The 17,203-nt window shown below is 46.1% G+C and overlaps 1 protein-coding gene across 17 annotated transcripts in view; it reads right to left on the bottom strand.

Annotated features, from left to right (window-relative positions):
* The window catches only part of MYCBP2 (MYC binding protein 2), a 481,356-nt gene that overhangs the window by 77,373 nt on the left and 386,780 nt on the right, over positions 1–17,203 (bottom strand). For 11 of the 17 annotated variants that reach the window (XM_075336774.1, XM_075336775.1, XM_075336778.1 and 8 more), the window contains one exon: positions 15,075–15,170. The exons of the other annotated variants lie outside the window; for them this stretch is intronic. In XM_075336774.1, the coding sequence (XP_075192889.1) occupies positions 15,075–15,170 (96 nt within the window). The remainder of the gene's footprint in view (positions 1–15,074; positions 15,171–17,203) is intronic. 17 annotated transcript variants of the gene reach the window in all.

Here is a 17,203-nt window from a genome sequence, read left to right as displayed (position 1 = left end):
AAAGAGGACACAAGGAAGTGAAAAAATGTCAACTAGGTTTTTGTACCAGCACTAGATACATAAAGGCATCAATAGAACATACAACAAAATGTCACAGTAGGGCCAGATCATTCTCTCTTACACAAAAACTTCTGGAATTTTTTGACTTTGTGTCAATTAAATTTTTCAAAAAAATCCTGACCGTCTTTTACTGCCCAACAACATTACCACTCACAGTTAATGAAAATAATATGAGAGCCCTGTTCGATAAAAGCAAATAATTTTTATTCAAGAATATACAAACAGGACTACAAAAACAGATATATGTGGAGGTTATTAGACTCATAGAGAATAATTTACAAAGAATAAAACAGGAAGATCATGAGGATAAAAGGAAAAGTTTCCCTGAAGACCCAACACTACCAGGATTAAAACAAAGAAGGGAATTTTGTTACTTACCGTAAATTCCTTTTCTTCTAGCTCCTATTGGGAGACCCAGACGATTGGTGTATAGCACTGCCTCCGGAGGCCACACAAAGCAATTACACTAAAAAGTGTAAGGCCCCTCCCCTTCTGGCTATACACCCCCAGTGGGATCACTGGCTCACCAGTTTTAGTGCAAAAGCAAGAAGGAGGAAAGCCAATAACTGGTTTAAACAAATTCACTCCGAAGTAACGTCGGAGAACTGAAAACCATTCAACATGAACAACATGTGTACCCGAAAAACAACCAGAAATCCCGAAGGACAACAGGGCGGGTGCTGGGTCTCCCAATAGGAGCTAGAAGAAAAGGAATTTACGGTAAGTAACAAAATTCCCTTCTTCGGCGCTCCATTGGGAGACCCAGATGATTGGGACGTCCAAAAGCTGTCCCTGGGTGGGTAAAGAAATACCTCATGTTAGAGCTGCAAAGACAGCCCTCCCCTACGGGGAGGCAACTGCCGCCTGCAGGACTCTTCTACCTAGGCTGGCGTCCGCCGAAGCATAGGTATGCACCTGATAATGTTTGGTGAAAGTGTGCAGACTCGACCAGGTAGCTGCCTGGCACACCTGTTGAGCCGTAGCCTGGTGTCGTAATGCCCAGGACGCACCCACGGCTCTGGTAGAATGGGCCTTCAGCCCTGATGGAACCGGAAGCCCAGCAGAACGGTAGGCTTCAAGAATTGGTTCTTTGATCCATCGAGCCAGGGTGGCTTTGGAAGCCTGCGACCCTTTGCGCTTACCAGCGACAAGGACAAAGAGTGCATCCGAGCGGCGCAGGGGCGCCGTACGGGAAATGTAGATTCTGAGTGCTCTCACCAGATCCAACAAATGTAAATCCTTTTCATACCGATGAACTGCATGCGGATAAAAGGAAGGCAAGGAGATATCCTGATTAAGATGAAAAGAGGATACCACCTTAGGGAGAAACTCCTGAATGGGGCGCAGCACTACCTTGTCCTGGTGGAACACCAGGAAAGGAGCCTTGGATGACAGCGCCGCTAGTTCGGACACTCTCCGAAGAGACGTGACCGCTACCAGAAAGGCCACTTTCTGTGAGAGTCGAGAAAGTGACACATCCCTCAGAGGCTCGAAGGGCGGCTTCTGTAGAGCAACAAGGACCTTGTTTAGATCCCACGGATCTAACGGCCGCCTGTACGGAGGTACGATATGACAAACCCCCTGCAGGAACGTGCGCACCTGAGAAAGTCGTGCTAGCCGCTTCTGAAAAAACACGGATAGTGCCGAGACTTGCCCTTTAAGGGAGCCGAGCGACAAGCCCTTTTCCAACCCAGATTGCAGGAAGGAAAGAAAGACAGGTAACGCGAATGGCCAGGGAGATACTCCTTGTGCAGAGCACCAGGATAAGAAAATCTTCCACGTTCTGTGGTAGATCTTAGCAGAAGTGGACTTCCTAGCCTGTCTCATGGTGGCCACGACCCCTTGGGATAATCCTGAAGACGCTAGGATCCAGGACTCAATGGCCACACAGTCAGGTTCAGGGCCGCAGAATTCCGATGGAAAAACGGCCCTTGGGACAGTAAGTCTGGACGGTCTGGTAGTGCCCACGGTTGGCCGACCGTGAGATGCCACAGATCCGGGTACCACGACCTCCTCGGCCAGTCTGGGGCGACGAGTATGACGCGGCCGCAATCGGATCTGATCTTGCGTAACACTCTGGGCAAGAGTGCCAGAGGTGGAAACACATAAGGGAGCCGGAACTGCGACCAATCTTGCACTAAGGCGTCTGCCGCCAGAGCTCTTTGATCGCGAGACCGCGCTATGAAGGTCGGTACCTTGTTGTTGTGCCGAGACGCCATTAGGTCGACGTCCGGCACCCCCCAGCGGCGGCAGATTTCCTGAAACACATCCGGGTGAAGGGACCATTCCCCTGCGTCCATGCCCTGGCGACTGAGGAAGTCTGCTTCCCAGTTTTCTACGCCCGGGATGTGAACTGCTGATATGGTGGATGCTCTTTCCTCTACCCACATCAGAATCCGCCTGACTTCCCGGAAGGCTTGCCGACTGCGTGTCCCTCCTTGGTGGTTGATGTATGCCACCGCTGTGGAGTTGTCCGACTGAATTCGGATCTGCTTGCCTTCCAGCCACTGCCCAGGATGGGGGCAGGAATGATCTTCCCTGCGATAATGAGGTGGGAAGAAGCCACCATAGCAGAGAATCCTTGGCCGTCTGAGAAAGGGAGACTTTCCTGTCTAGGGAATTTGTCTTCCCGTCCCATTGGCGGAGAATGTCCCATTGAAGAGGACGCAGATGAAACTGCGCGAACGGGACTGCCTCCATTGCTGCCACCATCTTCCCTAGGAAGTGCATGAGGCGCCTTAAGGTGTGCGACTGACCCTGAAGGAGAGACTGCACCCCTGTCTGTAGAGACCGCTGCTTGTCCAGCGGAAGCTTCACTATCGCTGAGAGAGTATGAAACTCCATGCCAAGATACGTTAGTGATTGAGTCGGTGCCAGGTTTGACTTTGAAAGGTTGATGATCCACCCGAAAGTCTGGAGAGTCTCCAGCGCAACATTCAGGCTGTGTTGGCATGCCTCTTGAGAGGGTGCTTTGACAAGTAGATCGTCCAAGTAAGGGATCACCGAGTGTCCCTGAGAATGCAAGACTGCTACCACTGCCGCCATGACCTTGGTGAAAACCCGTGGGGCTGTCGCCAGACCAAATGGCAGAGCTACGAACTGGAGATGGTCGTCTCCTATCACGAAACGTAGAAAACGTTGGTGCTCTGTAGCAATCGGCACGTGGAGATAAGCATCTTTGATGTCTATTGATGCAAGGAAATCTCCTTGAGACATTGAGGCAATGACAGAGCGGAGGGATTCCATCCGGAACCGCCTGACGTTCACATGCTTGTTGAGCAGCTTTAGGTCCAGAACAGGACGGAACGAGCCGTCCTTTTTTGGAACCACGAAGAGATTGGAGTAAAAACCTTGCCCTTGTTCCTGCAGAGGAACAGGGATCACTACTCCGTCTGCTTTTAGTGAGCACACCGCCTGCAGAAGGGCATCTGCTCGGTCGGGATGTGGGGAGGTTCTGAAGAACCGAGGCGGAGGACGAGAACTGAATTCTATCCTGTACCCGTGAGACAAAATGTCTGCTACCCACCGGTCTTTGACCTGTGGCAGCCAAATGTCGCAAAAGCGGGAGAGCCTGCCACCGACCGAGGATGCGGAGGGCTGAGGCCGAAAGTCATGAGGCAGCCGCCTTGGAAGCGGTTCCTCCGGTTGCTTTCTTGGGGCGTGACTGAGCCCGCCAGGAATCTGAGCTCCTATGCTCCTTCTGAGTCCCTTTGGACGAGGAGAATTGGGTCTTGCTGGAGCCTCGAAAGGACCAAAACCTCGACTGCCACTTCCTCTGTTGAGGTTTGCTTGATCTGGGCTGGGGTAAGGAGGAGTCCTTACCCTTGGATTGCTTAATGATTTCAGCCAATTGTTCACCAAACAGCCTATCCACAGATAGCGGCAAGCTGGTTAAACATTTTTTGGAAGCAGAATCCGCTTTCCATTCCTTTAACCACAAGGCTCTGCGCAAGACAACAGAGTTGGCAGACGCAATTGAGGTACGGCTTGTGGAGTCCAGGACAGCGTTGATAGCGTAAGTCGCAAACGCCGACATTTGCGAGGTTAGGGACGCTACTCGCGGCACTGCTGGACCTATGAAAGAGTCCACCTGTGCCAGGCCAGCTGAAATAGCTTGGAGTGCCCACACGGCCGCGAATGCTGGAGCAAACGACGCGCCAATAGCTTCATAGACAGACTTTAACCAAAGGTCCATCTGTCTGTCATTGGCATCTTTAAGTGAAGCCCCATCTTCCACTGCAACTATGGATCTAGCTGCAAGCCTGGAAATTGGGGGATCCACCTTTGGACACTGGGTCCAGCGTTTGACCACGTCAGGGGGAAAGGGATAACGTGTATCTTTAAGACGTTTTGAGAAACGCTTATCTGGGTAGGCATGGTGTTTCTGGACTGATTCTCTGAAGTCAGCGTGGTCCAGAAAAGTACTCAGTTTAGGCTTGGGATACCTGAAATGGAACTTCTCCTGCTGTGCAGCTGCCTCCTCTGCAGAAGGGGCAGGGGGAGAAATTTCCAATAGACTATTGATGGCCGCTATAAGGTCATTTACCACGGCGTCACCATCAGGAGTATCCAGATTGAGAGCGGTTTCAGGATTAGACTCCTGATCACCCTCCTCTGTCTCATCATGTAGAGACTCCTCTCGCTGAGACCCTGATCCGCGTGAAGACGTGGGGGGTCTCTCCCAGCGAGCACGCTTAGGCTGCCTGGGACTGTCATCTGAATCAGAGCCGTCAGGCTGAGATGCCTGGGACCCCCTTGAAGCACTGATTAACTCCAACTGAGGGGGACCGGGGAACATTGCCACAGCAGTGTCCATGGACTGAGTAACTGGCCTGGCCTGCAAGGTCTCTAGGATTTTTGTCATAGTGACAGACATCCTGTCAGCAAAAACAGCAAACTCTGTCCCCGTCACCGGGACAGGGTTCACCGGCGACTCTGCCTGGGCCACTACCACCACAGGCTCCGGCTGACGAAGTGGCACAGGGACCGAACATTGCACACAATGGGGGTCATTGTAACCTGCCGGTAGATTAGCCCCACAAGCGGCACACACAGCTTTCACAGCCTGTGTCTTGGCACCCTTGCGTTTTGCAGATGACATGTTGTCGTCTCCTCAGAGCAATAGGGGTATACAGCCAAGAAGCGACCTTATAGTGCAATATATATATATCTGGTACAGGAAAAAGTACACCAAATAACACTGTGGCACTAGTGGGGCCAGCACGAATGTGCTGCTTACCGCCCGCTTAACGCGGGTGTGTGGTCGCCAGAAATCCCTTGTCTGGGTCTCCCAGAGCCTGTGTCCGATCCCCAGCCAGACTGCATGCAGGAATGGCTGCCGGCGTCTCTGTGGAGGGGGGGCGGGCCCTGGGTGTGCTCAGACAAAAAGCGGGAAACCTGCGTCCCACTGTGCCCAGTGAGAGGGCTGGAGCATGTAAATAAGGCTCCAGCCCTCGGCGCTGATGATTGCACAACGCCTGTCCCCTTCCCTGAGTGACAGGGAGGGGGCGGGAACGAAGCGGAGCTAGGCCGCAAAAGCCGGGGACTAAATTTATAAGCGCCGCCGTCGTAAAAGCACGGTCGGCGCTAAGTCCCCGGCGCACTACAAGTCCCAGCCGCGCCGCCGCTCCCGGAGCGGCCGGCGCGGTAGTTCCCAACACATAAAGTCACTCAGCTAGGCTGCAGTGACTCAAACCCCAGCGCGCAGCGCTACTGTCCCCGGCGCACTAGCACACCCAGCAAGTCTGGAGCGTGCGCGGCCAGTCCATAGGGGGACACAGAGTACCTGAATGTTGCAGGGCCTTGTCCCTGAACGGTACCCCGGCTCCTTATCCAGCAGGTTCAATGGGTCTGTGGACGGAGCCCGGCCTCAGGGCTTGGAGGCCGGTAAGATCCCACTTCCTCAGAGCCCCTTAGGGGGATGGGGAAGGAAAACAGCATGTGGGCTCCCGCCTCCGTACCCGCAATGGGTACCTCAACCTTACAAACCGCAAGTGGGGTGAGAAGGGAGCATGCTGGGGGCCCTATATGGGCTCTCTTTTCTTCCATCCGATATAGTCAGCAGCTGCTGCTGACTAAACAGTGGAGCTATGCGTGGATGTCTGACCTCCTTCGCACAAAGCAGAAAACTGGAGAGCCAGTGATCCCACTGGGGGTGTATAGCCAGAAGGGGAGGGGCCTTACACTTTTTAGTGTAATTGCTTTGTGTGGCCTCCGGAGGCAGTGCTATACACCCAATCGTCTGGGTCTCCCAATGGAGCGCCGAAGAAATAAAGGGTTAAAATCATATGCACGGTGGCTCAGTGGTTAGCACTGCAGACTTGCAGCACTGGGGTCCTGGGTTCAAATCCCACCAAGGACAACATCTGCAAGGAGTATGTTCTCCCAGTGTTTGCGTGGGTTTCCTCCGGGTACTCCGGTTTCCTCCCACACTCCAAAAACATACAGATAGGGACTCTAGATTGTGAGCCCCAATGGGGACAGTGTTGCCAATGTATGTAAAGCGCTGTGGAATTACTAGCGCTATATAAATGAATAAAATTATTATTATTATTATATATATAATTGCACTAAGGTCACAGTCAGCTCATAAGCAAGGAGCATGTATTAACATTAATGACCACAAGGTGGTGCTATGATAGCACAAAATTCTGGTATCACAGTTGGCCAAGTTAAAGGGAAACGGTCACCAGTTTTTTAAGAATTGAACCAATAATAGAACCACCTGTAGCTCCTGGGCTGCATTCTATGAAGGTGCACATTGTTCCCCGACTCCCCTTGCAGACCCCAGAAATACCTTTATAAAATCTGCTGCCACGTATGTAAATTAACAGTTCTGGTCGGATGGGCGTCCTTTTCTTGGTCGGATGAGCATCCGTTTCTTCTGCTCTTGTCCTTGCTTCTTCTATTGTTCGCTGTCCTCCTTTCATGATTGAGGTAGGGGATGCCTCCCTCATCATCCAAGTTGCGCTGCAAAATCTCGCACCTGTGCAGTTAAGTCATTCCCGCACGCAGGCGGTTTGCTCTGCCCCATCGTGGGCAGAGCCAAAAATATAGGTGTGATTGCACGAGTCGGTAAGGACTCTGCACAGGCGTGAGATGACGGAGGCGTCACCCACGTCAATCATGAAAGGAGAACGGCGAACAGCGGCAGAAGGAGGGACAGGGGCCGAAGAAAAGGACGCCCATCCGACCAGAACTGCTAATTTACATACGTGGCGTCAGATTTTATAAAAAAAAAAAAAAGATATATGTCTGGGGCCTGCAAGTGGAGTCAGGGAACAATGTGCACCTTTATAGAATGCAGCCCAGGAGCTGCAGGTGGTGATATTTTTGGTTTGGTGACCGGTTCCCTTTAACTTAGCCGACTGTGATACTGGACTTTTGTGCTATTTTAGCACCACCTTGTGGTCATTAACGTTGCTACATGTTCCTTATTTATTGAGCTCACTGTGACCCTAGTGCAATTGTATAGGGGATTTTAAACCTTTATTTTGTTGATTTAACCCTGGTAGTGTTGGGTCTTCAGGGAAACTTTTCCTTTGTCCCCATTATCTTACTGCTTTATTCTTGGTAAATTATTGTCCATGACTCTAATAACCTCCACATATATCTAATATGTTTTTGTAGTCCTGTTTGTGTATTCTTGAATAAAAATTATTTGCATTCATAAAACAGGACTCATTATTTTCATTAACTGGTAATGTTGTTTGGCAGTAAAAGACTCTGTTGGGATTTTTTTTCAATCTGGTAGTTGTATAAGAAGTTGCCCCGCTGGAGATTGTATTAATACAATAACTGACCTTTGTCTCCAAATAATATGTGCTGATCAATTATGTTTTTGTTGCAGCTCTAAATACATATGATTATCTATAGAACTGCCATTTCCTAACCTAATGGAGAAGAGTGTTGGACAAACATAGAATAATTGGCTAGGGGAAAAAAATAAAAAATATCAATAATTAAAATAGCAATAGATATGCAAGTTACAAGTAAGGTTCGTGTCCCAACTTTAGCATTTAAAGAGGTTGTTGTGACCAAGATCATCAATACTACATGTTTGGTATGAGGCTGGTGGGGTCTGACACCTTCACTGATCATCTGCTACGTGCCCCCTCAGCAGCTGGTTACCAACACTAGCTGGAGCGGGGTACACTACAGCCCCAGAACATTGTGACGTATTGTACGTCAGAGAGAAATACCGCAGTACTCAAGATAGGTCAATGTGTTCGTCCCCGGGCAACCTCTTTAATGGTCTACAAATAAGTATTTTGTGTGCAAGGTAACACAAATCCTGCATTGGCTATACTCCGAATAATTACGATTGATTCGTTTTGATCACAGGAACAGATCCAAATTGAGAACAGCGGTTTCAAATGGCAAATCCAAGGTTAATGTGTCAACCTGTAAAAAAGGCTCACATAAAAAGGCAAAATATTTTTTTACGTACGTCAACATTAAAAGGTCAACTGTTTTTCTATGATGTGCAGCCTCAGCCTCCTAGTCTGCTCCAATCACATACAATAAGGTCCTCCTGTCAGCACATTTAGTATACAGGTGGAATATACTGTGCAGAACAATTAGCATTTCAGTGTATATAGACAAAAAGAAGTGAAAGAGGAAAAAATAACTATTCTGGAATTATCTAGATTTCTGCATTGATCATTTATAACATGTGGACTCATTGTGTTTGTATATGATGTGTGACTTAAATGCAATTAACACACTGTTTAAGTCTTATAGGGAATAATCTGTCACCACATTTGATCTTTTTAAACGGTTAATATTGGCACACAGGTTATAGAATGCAGAAAAAATCCTACCTGTATGTCTCATCAAATGCCTCATCTTTTATCACTATGTAATTGAGCTCTTCCAGGCTTTGGGGCGGATGCTGCCTGGAAGATCACTCCGCCTCCAGAGATTTTTTTAATTAAAAGGGGAGTTACCCATGTGGGACAAGTAACTGACACCGAACAGGAGAAATGAAATTTCACTTCTTTCAAACACATTTTTTGCAGCTCACTGAGCCTTGCTTTACTGCAACACTGACTGTGAGATGGTGGCTGAAGCGGAGAGGCACCTACAGAAGTGTCAGTTAGGGCTCCTGTCCACGATACGAGCCCAGAAAAGTCAGTCGAGTGTGCTGCGTATGGTCCGTTTTTTTTTTTCTCAGCACTCGCATGACACTTGCATGTCATATGGATGCTATGCGGGTGCGTAGATTTTTCTTATAAATGATCCGTGTAACATGCGTATGACATCCATATTACATGTGTATACCATCCGTATTGCAATATTTTTACTGCACCCATAGACTCGCATTAGCAAGTCTGGTGCGATATATGCAGCATGCTGCAATTTGATCCTCAGTACAGTGAAAGCTGAGGAAAAAAATAGCAAAAGGACACTGCCCCATAGATTAACACTGGTGCGAGAGTGATCCAATTTTCAAATCGGATCGCACTCGCACATGAAAATCGCAAGTGGACAAGAGCCCTTATAATCACATACAGCTCTGCAGTGAAAGCGGCCATCACACATCACACTGGTAACACCCATTTTATTTAATAACGCCCTGGATGCGGAGTTATCTATCAGGCAGCATCCACCCCATAGCCTGGAAGAGCTCATTTACATAAAGGCATTTCATATGAGACACACAGGTAGGGCATTTTTCAGCCTTCTATAACCTGGATTGCCCACATTAACAGTTTAAAAAAGTCAAAGTGGTGACAGATTCCCTTTGAGCAAGAATCCAGTGTTGGGAAAAACAGTAAGGCCGCGTTCAGAGACTGAAAATGTGTAGTATTTTCTGCAGCAATTATAGCAAAGACACAGTTTTGGGGTGATTTTACAAAACAGATAAAAATGTGTCGGTTCTACAATGATTATGCCGAACAGAAAAATGCTACACAATGTGCGAGCGCAGCCTATGCAGCCTGTCTTAATGACTTCTCCAAGAGCCAAATGGCAATAAAGGAGGTAGAACTGGATGTTCGAGTTTCACAAAGTCTTTGGCCATTTAACACATACACAAAACCTGGCAACGGATGGATCATTTCTTCTTGCAAAAGATCGGTTTGCAGTAACACACCTTGAGGCAAATTACTTTCAGAAGAAAGGTTAGCGACACAGGAGCTAGAAAAGGCTACAGAAGCATTACTGCTCAACACCTGAATAGTATAACTATGAAAGGCCGGTGTGGGTGGGCGGGGGCAAACTGGGAAGTTGCCCAGGGCCCCCATCCACAAAAGGGTCCCTGCTACTAGGTGGCCCACAACTGTAACTATGGAGAGTTCACAAAAACAGGTTTTTTTGTTTTTTTTTAAATGCTGTTCACAGTGTTTAACAGGAAAAAAAAAAGTGTCTGAGTGGTTACTTTTTTGTATTGCGCATGTACCAACATTAACATGCACAGTACAAACAAGGAGCCAGGACAGAAAAGAAGATAGAGCTCCAATTAGAGTGCAGAGAGTAAGTCATGTGATCTCACGCATCCAATCCTGGCTCAGATGCTCCTCTGAACTTCCCTCCAGTGATGCCAGCAGGCAGGACACAGCGGGCTCTGCGTATCACAGTAGGAGCTCAGCTCACTGCGACTCTCCGCCTCTGACTGGGAGGAGCATAATACAGCCGAGGAACAGCACCCAGGACCAGAGGGCATAAAAGGTATCACAAGCAAAGGGAGTAAGCAAGACAAGCAAACAGGCTGATAACAGAGAACACAGACACAAGGGGTGGATGGACAAGGAGCACAGGGACCTGATAAAACACAAGCACACGGGGTTACAAGCAAAGAACACTGACATGTGGCAAACAGTATCACAGGCAAAGAGGGTAACAAGCAAATAACACAGAAAAGAGGCACAAGGAATGACAGGTTGATCACAGTAAGGCAGAAATGATTGATAACAAGAAACATAGAACAGACAAAGGGGTACTTCTCACATAGCGAGATCGCTGCTGAGTCACGGTTTTTGTGACGTTCCAGTGACCTCATTAGCGATCTCGCTCTGTGTGACACTGAGCAGCGATTTGGCCCCTGCTGTGAAATCGCTGCTCGTTACACACTGCTCTGGTTAATTTTTTGGACGTTGCTCTCCCGCTGATAAGCACACATCGCTGTGTTTGACAGCGAGAGAGCAACAATCTGAATGTGCAGGGAGCAGGGAGACTGCTTCTGGCAGCCTGCGGACACTGGTAACCATGGTAAACATCGGGTAACTAAGAGAAGCGCTTAGCTTGGTTACCCGATATTTACCTTTGTTACTAGCGTCCGCCGCTCTCAGGCTGTCAGTGCCGGCTCCCTGCACACGTAGCCGGAGTACACATCGGGTAAATATGCAAAGCGGTTTGCTTATTAACCCGATGTGTACTCTGGCTACGAGTGCAGGGAGCCAGCGCTAAGCGGTGTGCGCTGGTAACCAAGGTAAATATCAGGTAAGCAAGCGCTTGGTTACCCGATATTTACCTTAGTTACCAAGCGCAGCATCGCTTCCACGCGTCGCTGGGGGCTGGTCACTGGTCGCTGGTGAGATCTGCCTGATTGACAGCTCACCAGCGGCCATGTAGCGACGCACCAGCGATCCTGACCAGGTCAGATCGCTGGAGCGTCGCTAAAGTCTGACGGTACCCAAAGAGTGACAGGCTAATAACAGAAAACAAAAGGCACCAGGGATAACATGCAAAAAAATACAGAATACAAGCAGGGAGTGACAGGCTGATAACGTATTATTTAGAGCACAAGGGGGGGGGGATGACAAGCAAATGACAGAACATAAGCACAGGAAATGTGAGGCAGACAGCACAGAGGACAGTAGCTCACAGAATGAGCCTCAAATGACAGGATGCTGGTACAGAGAATGAGAAGCAGATGAGGTCAGTAGATGAAAAAATAAAAACAGTGGACAATGTGGCAAGAAATGAGAAGCTGATAACAGAGAGCAGTAGTAAAGAAAATTGTGAAAGAGGCAGAGCAGTCTCCTGAGATACGACCAGTCACTATAGTCCTAATTCATTATCTCTCCTGCTTTGATTGAAAAGGCTGACATCGCATAAGTCATCCACTGTCTGTTCAACTCTCGTGCCTATATTGGAGAAAACAGGAGCTGCGCAGGCGCAAGAAACTGGAAGTCATAGGAGACGTCAGCCATGTCACTCAAGGCAAGAGGACAGCGATTGTGTAGTGAGATGATGTGACGTGATCGCAGGGTGCTGATGTGCTGCAATGACAGCCAGGGGTTTGCCAAAGACCTCCGTACCGGTCATGACTGTTTTCATGTGAAAGCCAGCATTTAACTGGCGTTCACAGGAGACCGTGATTTTCATTATACATATCACAAGCGATTAGATGAAGCTTCAAGTCCCATAAAGGGTCTATTAAAATACAGAAAAAGTTTAAATAAATATTTTTTTAAAATGTGAAGCCCCCCCACAAGTTTAAATCCCTCTTTTTGCCTCATTAAAAATGAAAAACGTAAAAAAAACAAAACAAAAAAAAAAAAAAACCCCAAAAAAACCCCATTTGGTATGGCTGTCTTAGTAAGCGTCCAATCAAAATAGAATATAGATAAATCCAATCCGTAAACAGAGTAACAAAAAAAATCAAAATGCAAGAATTAGTTTTTTTTTGTCCTCTGCAACATTTCCCAGACAAATGAAAACATTATGGGACTTGGAAAATGGCGGTATTCCATATTGTCCTCTTCTCAATGACATCGCTCTGCAGTCTCTCCAGATCACTCTATACGTGTCGGAAGTCTCTTTTACAGTGAACATACTGAATCTCATTCTGCAGCTCCACGGATTTACATTGTAAAAGCCACTTCTGGGTCTCGCGCAGAGCACGGACCTGGAGAGTCCGAAGAGCGGTGACGTGACTGAGAAGAGAAAGCTAGATGGCGCTGAATACCAGAGAAGGTGGTAATAGGTGAGTATATTTATAAGACTTCTTGGGAGTGCTTCTTTAAACTGTAGTGAGGATAAATTGAGGAAACATGCAACACACTAAACCTAGAAACAGACATTAGAGCACTTAGAAAGAAGGATACTGCTAATGAGGGCCAAAAACAGATGGTATGAGACGAACAAAAAAAAAAAAAAATTTGATTAAAATGTATTTGTCTCAAGTTCATAAAAGAAAAAAAAAAAAAGGTGCTTGTAAAAACAAAAAACTGCAATTTAACATTAGAAAAAAAAAATATATATCATCATCTCAGTCTTAAGAACAGAGGGATTTTATAGTGTACAGCTCTTATTGTGTACATTTCTGCCCAGCGTGCAGTTCCATCCTGGCCAACGACCTAGGTAAGGCGCACATAGCACTAGCAGGCTCTGTGCCTTACAGCCTGCTCGCACCGCTCTGAATCTAGCCAGATAGCTTGATCCATCCAGCCTTAGGCCATGATCAGCGTTAGCACCGTTTTGGATGCAGTGTGTTTTTGCAGAGTCCATAACACCGCATTGTATAGTACACGACAGTGGATGGGATTTATAGAAATCCCATACCCAATGTGCTTCTTTTAGGCTGCTTTCACACAACCGTTTTTTGCTGAGCGGCACAATACTGTGCTTTGCAGAAAAAACGCAACCTTTTTTTGCCGCCAGTTGCGTTTTTTCCCCCATAGACTTGCATTAGCGCCGTATTGTGCCGCATGGCCTTGCGTTGCGTCCGGTTTTTGCCGGATGCGGCATATTTAGCCCATGCGGCGGCCGGATGGAACATTGCCTGGCTCGTTTTTTGTGCAGCGAGAAAAACGCATCGCGCCGGCGCGATTTACAATGCGAGTCTTTGGACGCCGGATGCATTTTTTTGCACTGCGCATGGTCAGTATCAAGCCACATCAGTCAAAAAACGGACGGGCCGCATGGAAAAACTTATGCAACGGATCCGTTTTTTTCGCCGCATCCGTTGCATAGGTTTTTGAGCCAGATTGAGCCACACTGCAAAAACCAGAGGTGTGAAAGCAGCCTTAATGCTCTGTAAACTGATGTGCAACTTTCCAAGGTACAGCATGTCAATTTATGCTTGTGAAGTCACAAAAATATGCTGTGTCAGCAATCCTGATCATGTGCACAGAGAGTGCATTCTTCCGCCCAGGATGGTAGCATTTCCGGAAGAGAAAGTATGCTGCCTCCAGAATGTTCCCTCATCTGGATCATGGGCACGTAGTCTTAGTTTCTCCATCTCTCAAATGCTGCAGAGCCGAGGCTCTGGTACAAGACTTGTGGAAAGCACAGGTGAATCAGGAGCCCGCCCTACCTGTAATGCAGCCAGCTTCCTGTCCATTTGAAGGGTCAGGACCCTCTCACTGGTGCAGTTATGAAAGGAAAATAGAGGTAATTCCAAAGGGCTCAATTACTTTTGCTTCAAACTACATGGTTTGGAACATAGGACACGATGGGCACACGTAACTAAATGTTCAGACTTTTTTTTTTAGTACGTACAAAGTATCCATTTGGTTTGGCCACTTAATTGTTAGTTACATTATTCTCCCCGTGCAGTTAAAGTTTTACACAATCTTTCATATTTAAAAAAATAGATTACTGCACATAACAGTGATTAAAAGTCTCCACTTATTGCCCTCTATGGCAAGGGTCTCAAAGCTGTAGGATGAGGGCTGTGGAAAAGAAAAAAGAAAAAAAAATCTCCTTACAAAGACTGACCGTAATTTAGAGTCTGAAAACTATAGGCTGTAGACCCCTGCTCTATGTCCTTCTACATGAGGTTTCATTGGGGTCTATTGAATTGCCTGTGCCACATCTAAAAAATGCTCTAATCTGATTGGCAGGACGGGAGACAAAGCAAATGATAAAGATGGAGATTAAACAAATACTAAAATGTGCGTTTTTGAAGTTGTGGTTCTGCATGTCACACATTTGGGATTAAATAGCCCTAAAGGTTTGGATACAAGCGGAAAAACACTAGAAAGCAGTTTGTAGACAAGAAATGTATAGCTTAGTGTTATGTAAAATGTAGGTTAAAAAGTGGGCTGAGAAGCATGCATACCCACCCTTTGATTTGACAGATAGAGGTGAGAAAGCAGATGACGAAGCAGCTTTACTTTTGTTATTAGGTTCACGAGAAGCAACGCTGGAGGGTGCGAGGTCTGCAGTTAGGAACAGATGCACAGAGCAGCAGAGATAGAAGCAAACAAGACGTTATACAAAGCATGTAAGAAATGACAGTACAGGAAAAGAATATAGTTTTCTACATTTAGCTTCCTGATGTAAGGCCATGCAATGCTGGAAAGAAAGGTTATTCTCATACGCTCCTCCTGACTAGAGGCAGAAAGGTCTAAACATTTCACGTTACCATCAATTACAGATGCTCGTTACTGGAAAGACTTTCCTGTGAAATGTGGAAAAAGCTTTTATAGAGGAAATCCTAAAATAGCAATTAGATTAAACAATAAACTGGATGTTCTGTAACAGCCCCCGAGCGTTTCTGCAATCATCTGCTCCTTATTTTAGTTTATTTCCATTTCTTTTAGAACTTTTTGCTACACTTCTAGGACATCTTCAGATTTGTCCCCATCTACAAATAGAAAGGATTGTGGTTTCTCTTCTGAGATCAGCCCAAGATATAAAACGCATTTGTTATATTACCAAGAACCATACTGAACAAATGGCTGACGAGCACCAATAGAAGCCAAATTACGGCACATTATCCACACAACAGACTGGTTACGGAAAAATCTAAACTGGGCCTATAAAATAAAAAACAAACAAACATGGATTTGCCACCCCACACACACACACACACACACACACACACTATAATGTATATATTTGTTGCTGATATTGGTGGAAAATATAAAGTAAATAAGTGTCTTTTTCCCATTTTGTATGACCATACAGGACCACTAAAAATATATTTAAACATTTACCCCCCATTCTGTAACACTTTTATATACTGGACACTTACAGGAGTGGGCTGAATAACAGCAATTTGGACTGACAAAGGCATTTTTCTTTTAAAACTTATTTTACATATGTTGCCCCCTCCCTGTAAGGTCATAAAAAGACTTTTAGGGAAGTATTGTAATATTTTTAGCATCAAATTATTTCCCTTGTAATTGGGACTGGTATATGAGCCCCAGTTATAATGAATATGCCGTCTCGTGGATGTATAGCAGAGCTGTGTGGGCCTCCTGTGACCTGGCAGCTCGTGTTCCCTCCCGATCACAAGACTGATGTGTATGGGGAGGAAGTGTCAGCGCTTCCCATTACTGTGTACACAGCGCTTGTTTAGCACTGTGTATACAATTGAGAAGGCACAGATCGTAATAAACTGTCTCTGCCTTCTCTATGAGAACACCAGCTGCCTCTGGTCACGGGAGCAATTCTAGGCTCATTCCTCAGAAGATCCACGGTGTTGAAAAATGCAAGATTTAATTTTAAATACACAAAATAGGATAATCACTGGCGCTCAGATCAAAAAAACCCTATCAATGCACGATTATCAAAGTTTTTCTAGTGTCACTTTTTAAAATGTATAAGAATGAAGCTGCTACTAGGCAGGGGATTCAGTGTGAATATCTCCAAAAGGTTCAAGTATATAGTATATAGTATGTACTACTGCGCTAAATATTCAATTGCACATAAAAACACTTTACCAGTTATAATGTGATCAAGGCACTGAACGGCATTTAAAGTGTTAATAGTTAGCTTCTGATGGCTTTAGGTACATAGGAGTCCTATTAAATGGGAAAAACGCTAAATAATTATGGTGATATTAATGAGACATACTGACAAGGGCACTAACAGATATTAGCAGACATTAAAATACCTGTCTCCGTTAGAATGATTACAAGCAGCACCAATTATTAGTCCTCGCTTAATTATTTCTCATTCTAACGGAGACAGGTATTTTAATGTCTGCTAATATCTGTTAGTGCCCTTGTCAGTATGTCTCATTAATATCACCATAATTATTTAGCGTTTTTCCCATTTAATAGGACTCCTATGTACCTAAAGCCATCAGAAGCTAACTATTAACACTTTAAATGCCGTTCAGTGCCTTAATCACATTATAACCGGTAAATAAAGTGTTTTTATGTGCAATTGAATGTTTAGCGCAGTAGTGCATACTATATACTATAATTTTAAATACAAATTGTGCTAGGATGTAAAAAAAAAA

This window comes from Anomaloglossus baeobatrachus, chromosome 2 (assembly GCF_048569485.1).
Source record: "Anomaloglossus baeobatrachus isolate aAnoBae1 chromosome 2, aAnoBae1.hap1, whole genome shotgun sequence".
Classification (NCBI taxonomy): domain Eukaryota; kingdom Metazoa; phylum Chordata; class Amphibia; order Anura; family Aromobatidae; genus Anomaloglossus; species Anomaloglossus baeobatrachus.
The sequence above is the reverse complement of the archived record's forward strand: the minus strand, read 5'-3'. Positions and strand labels throughout refer to the sequence as shown.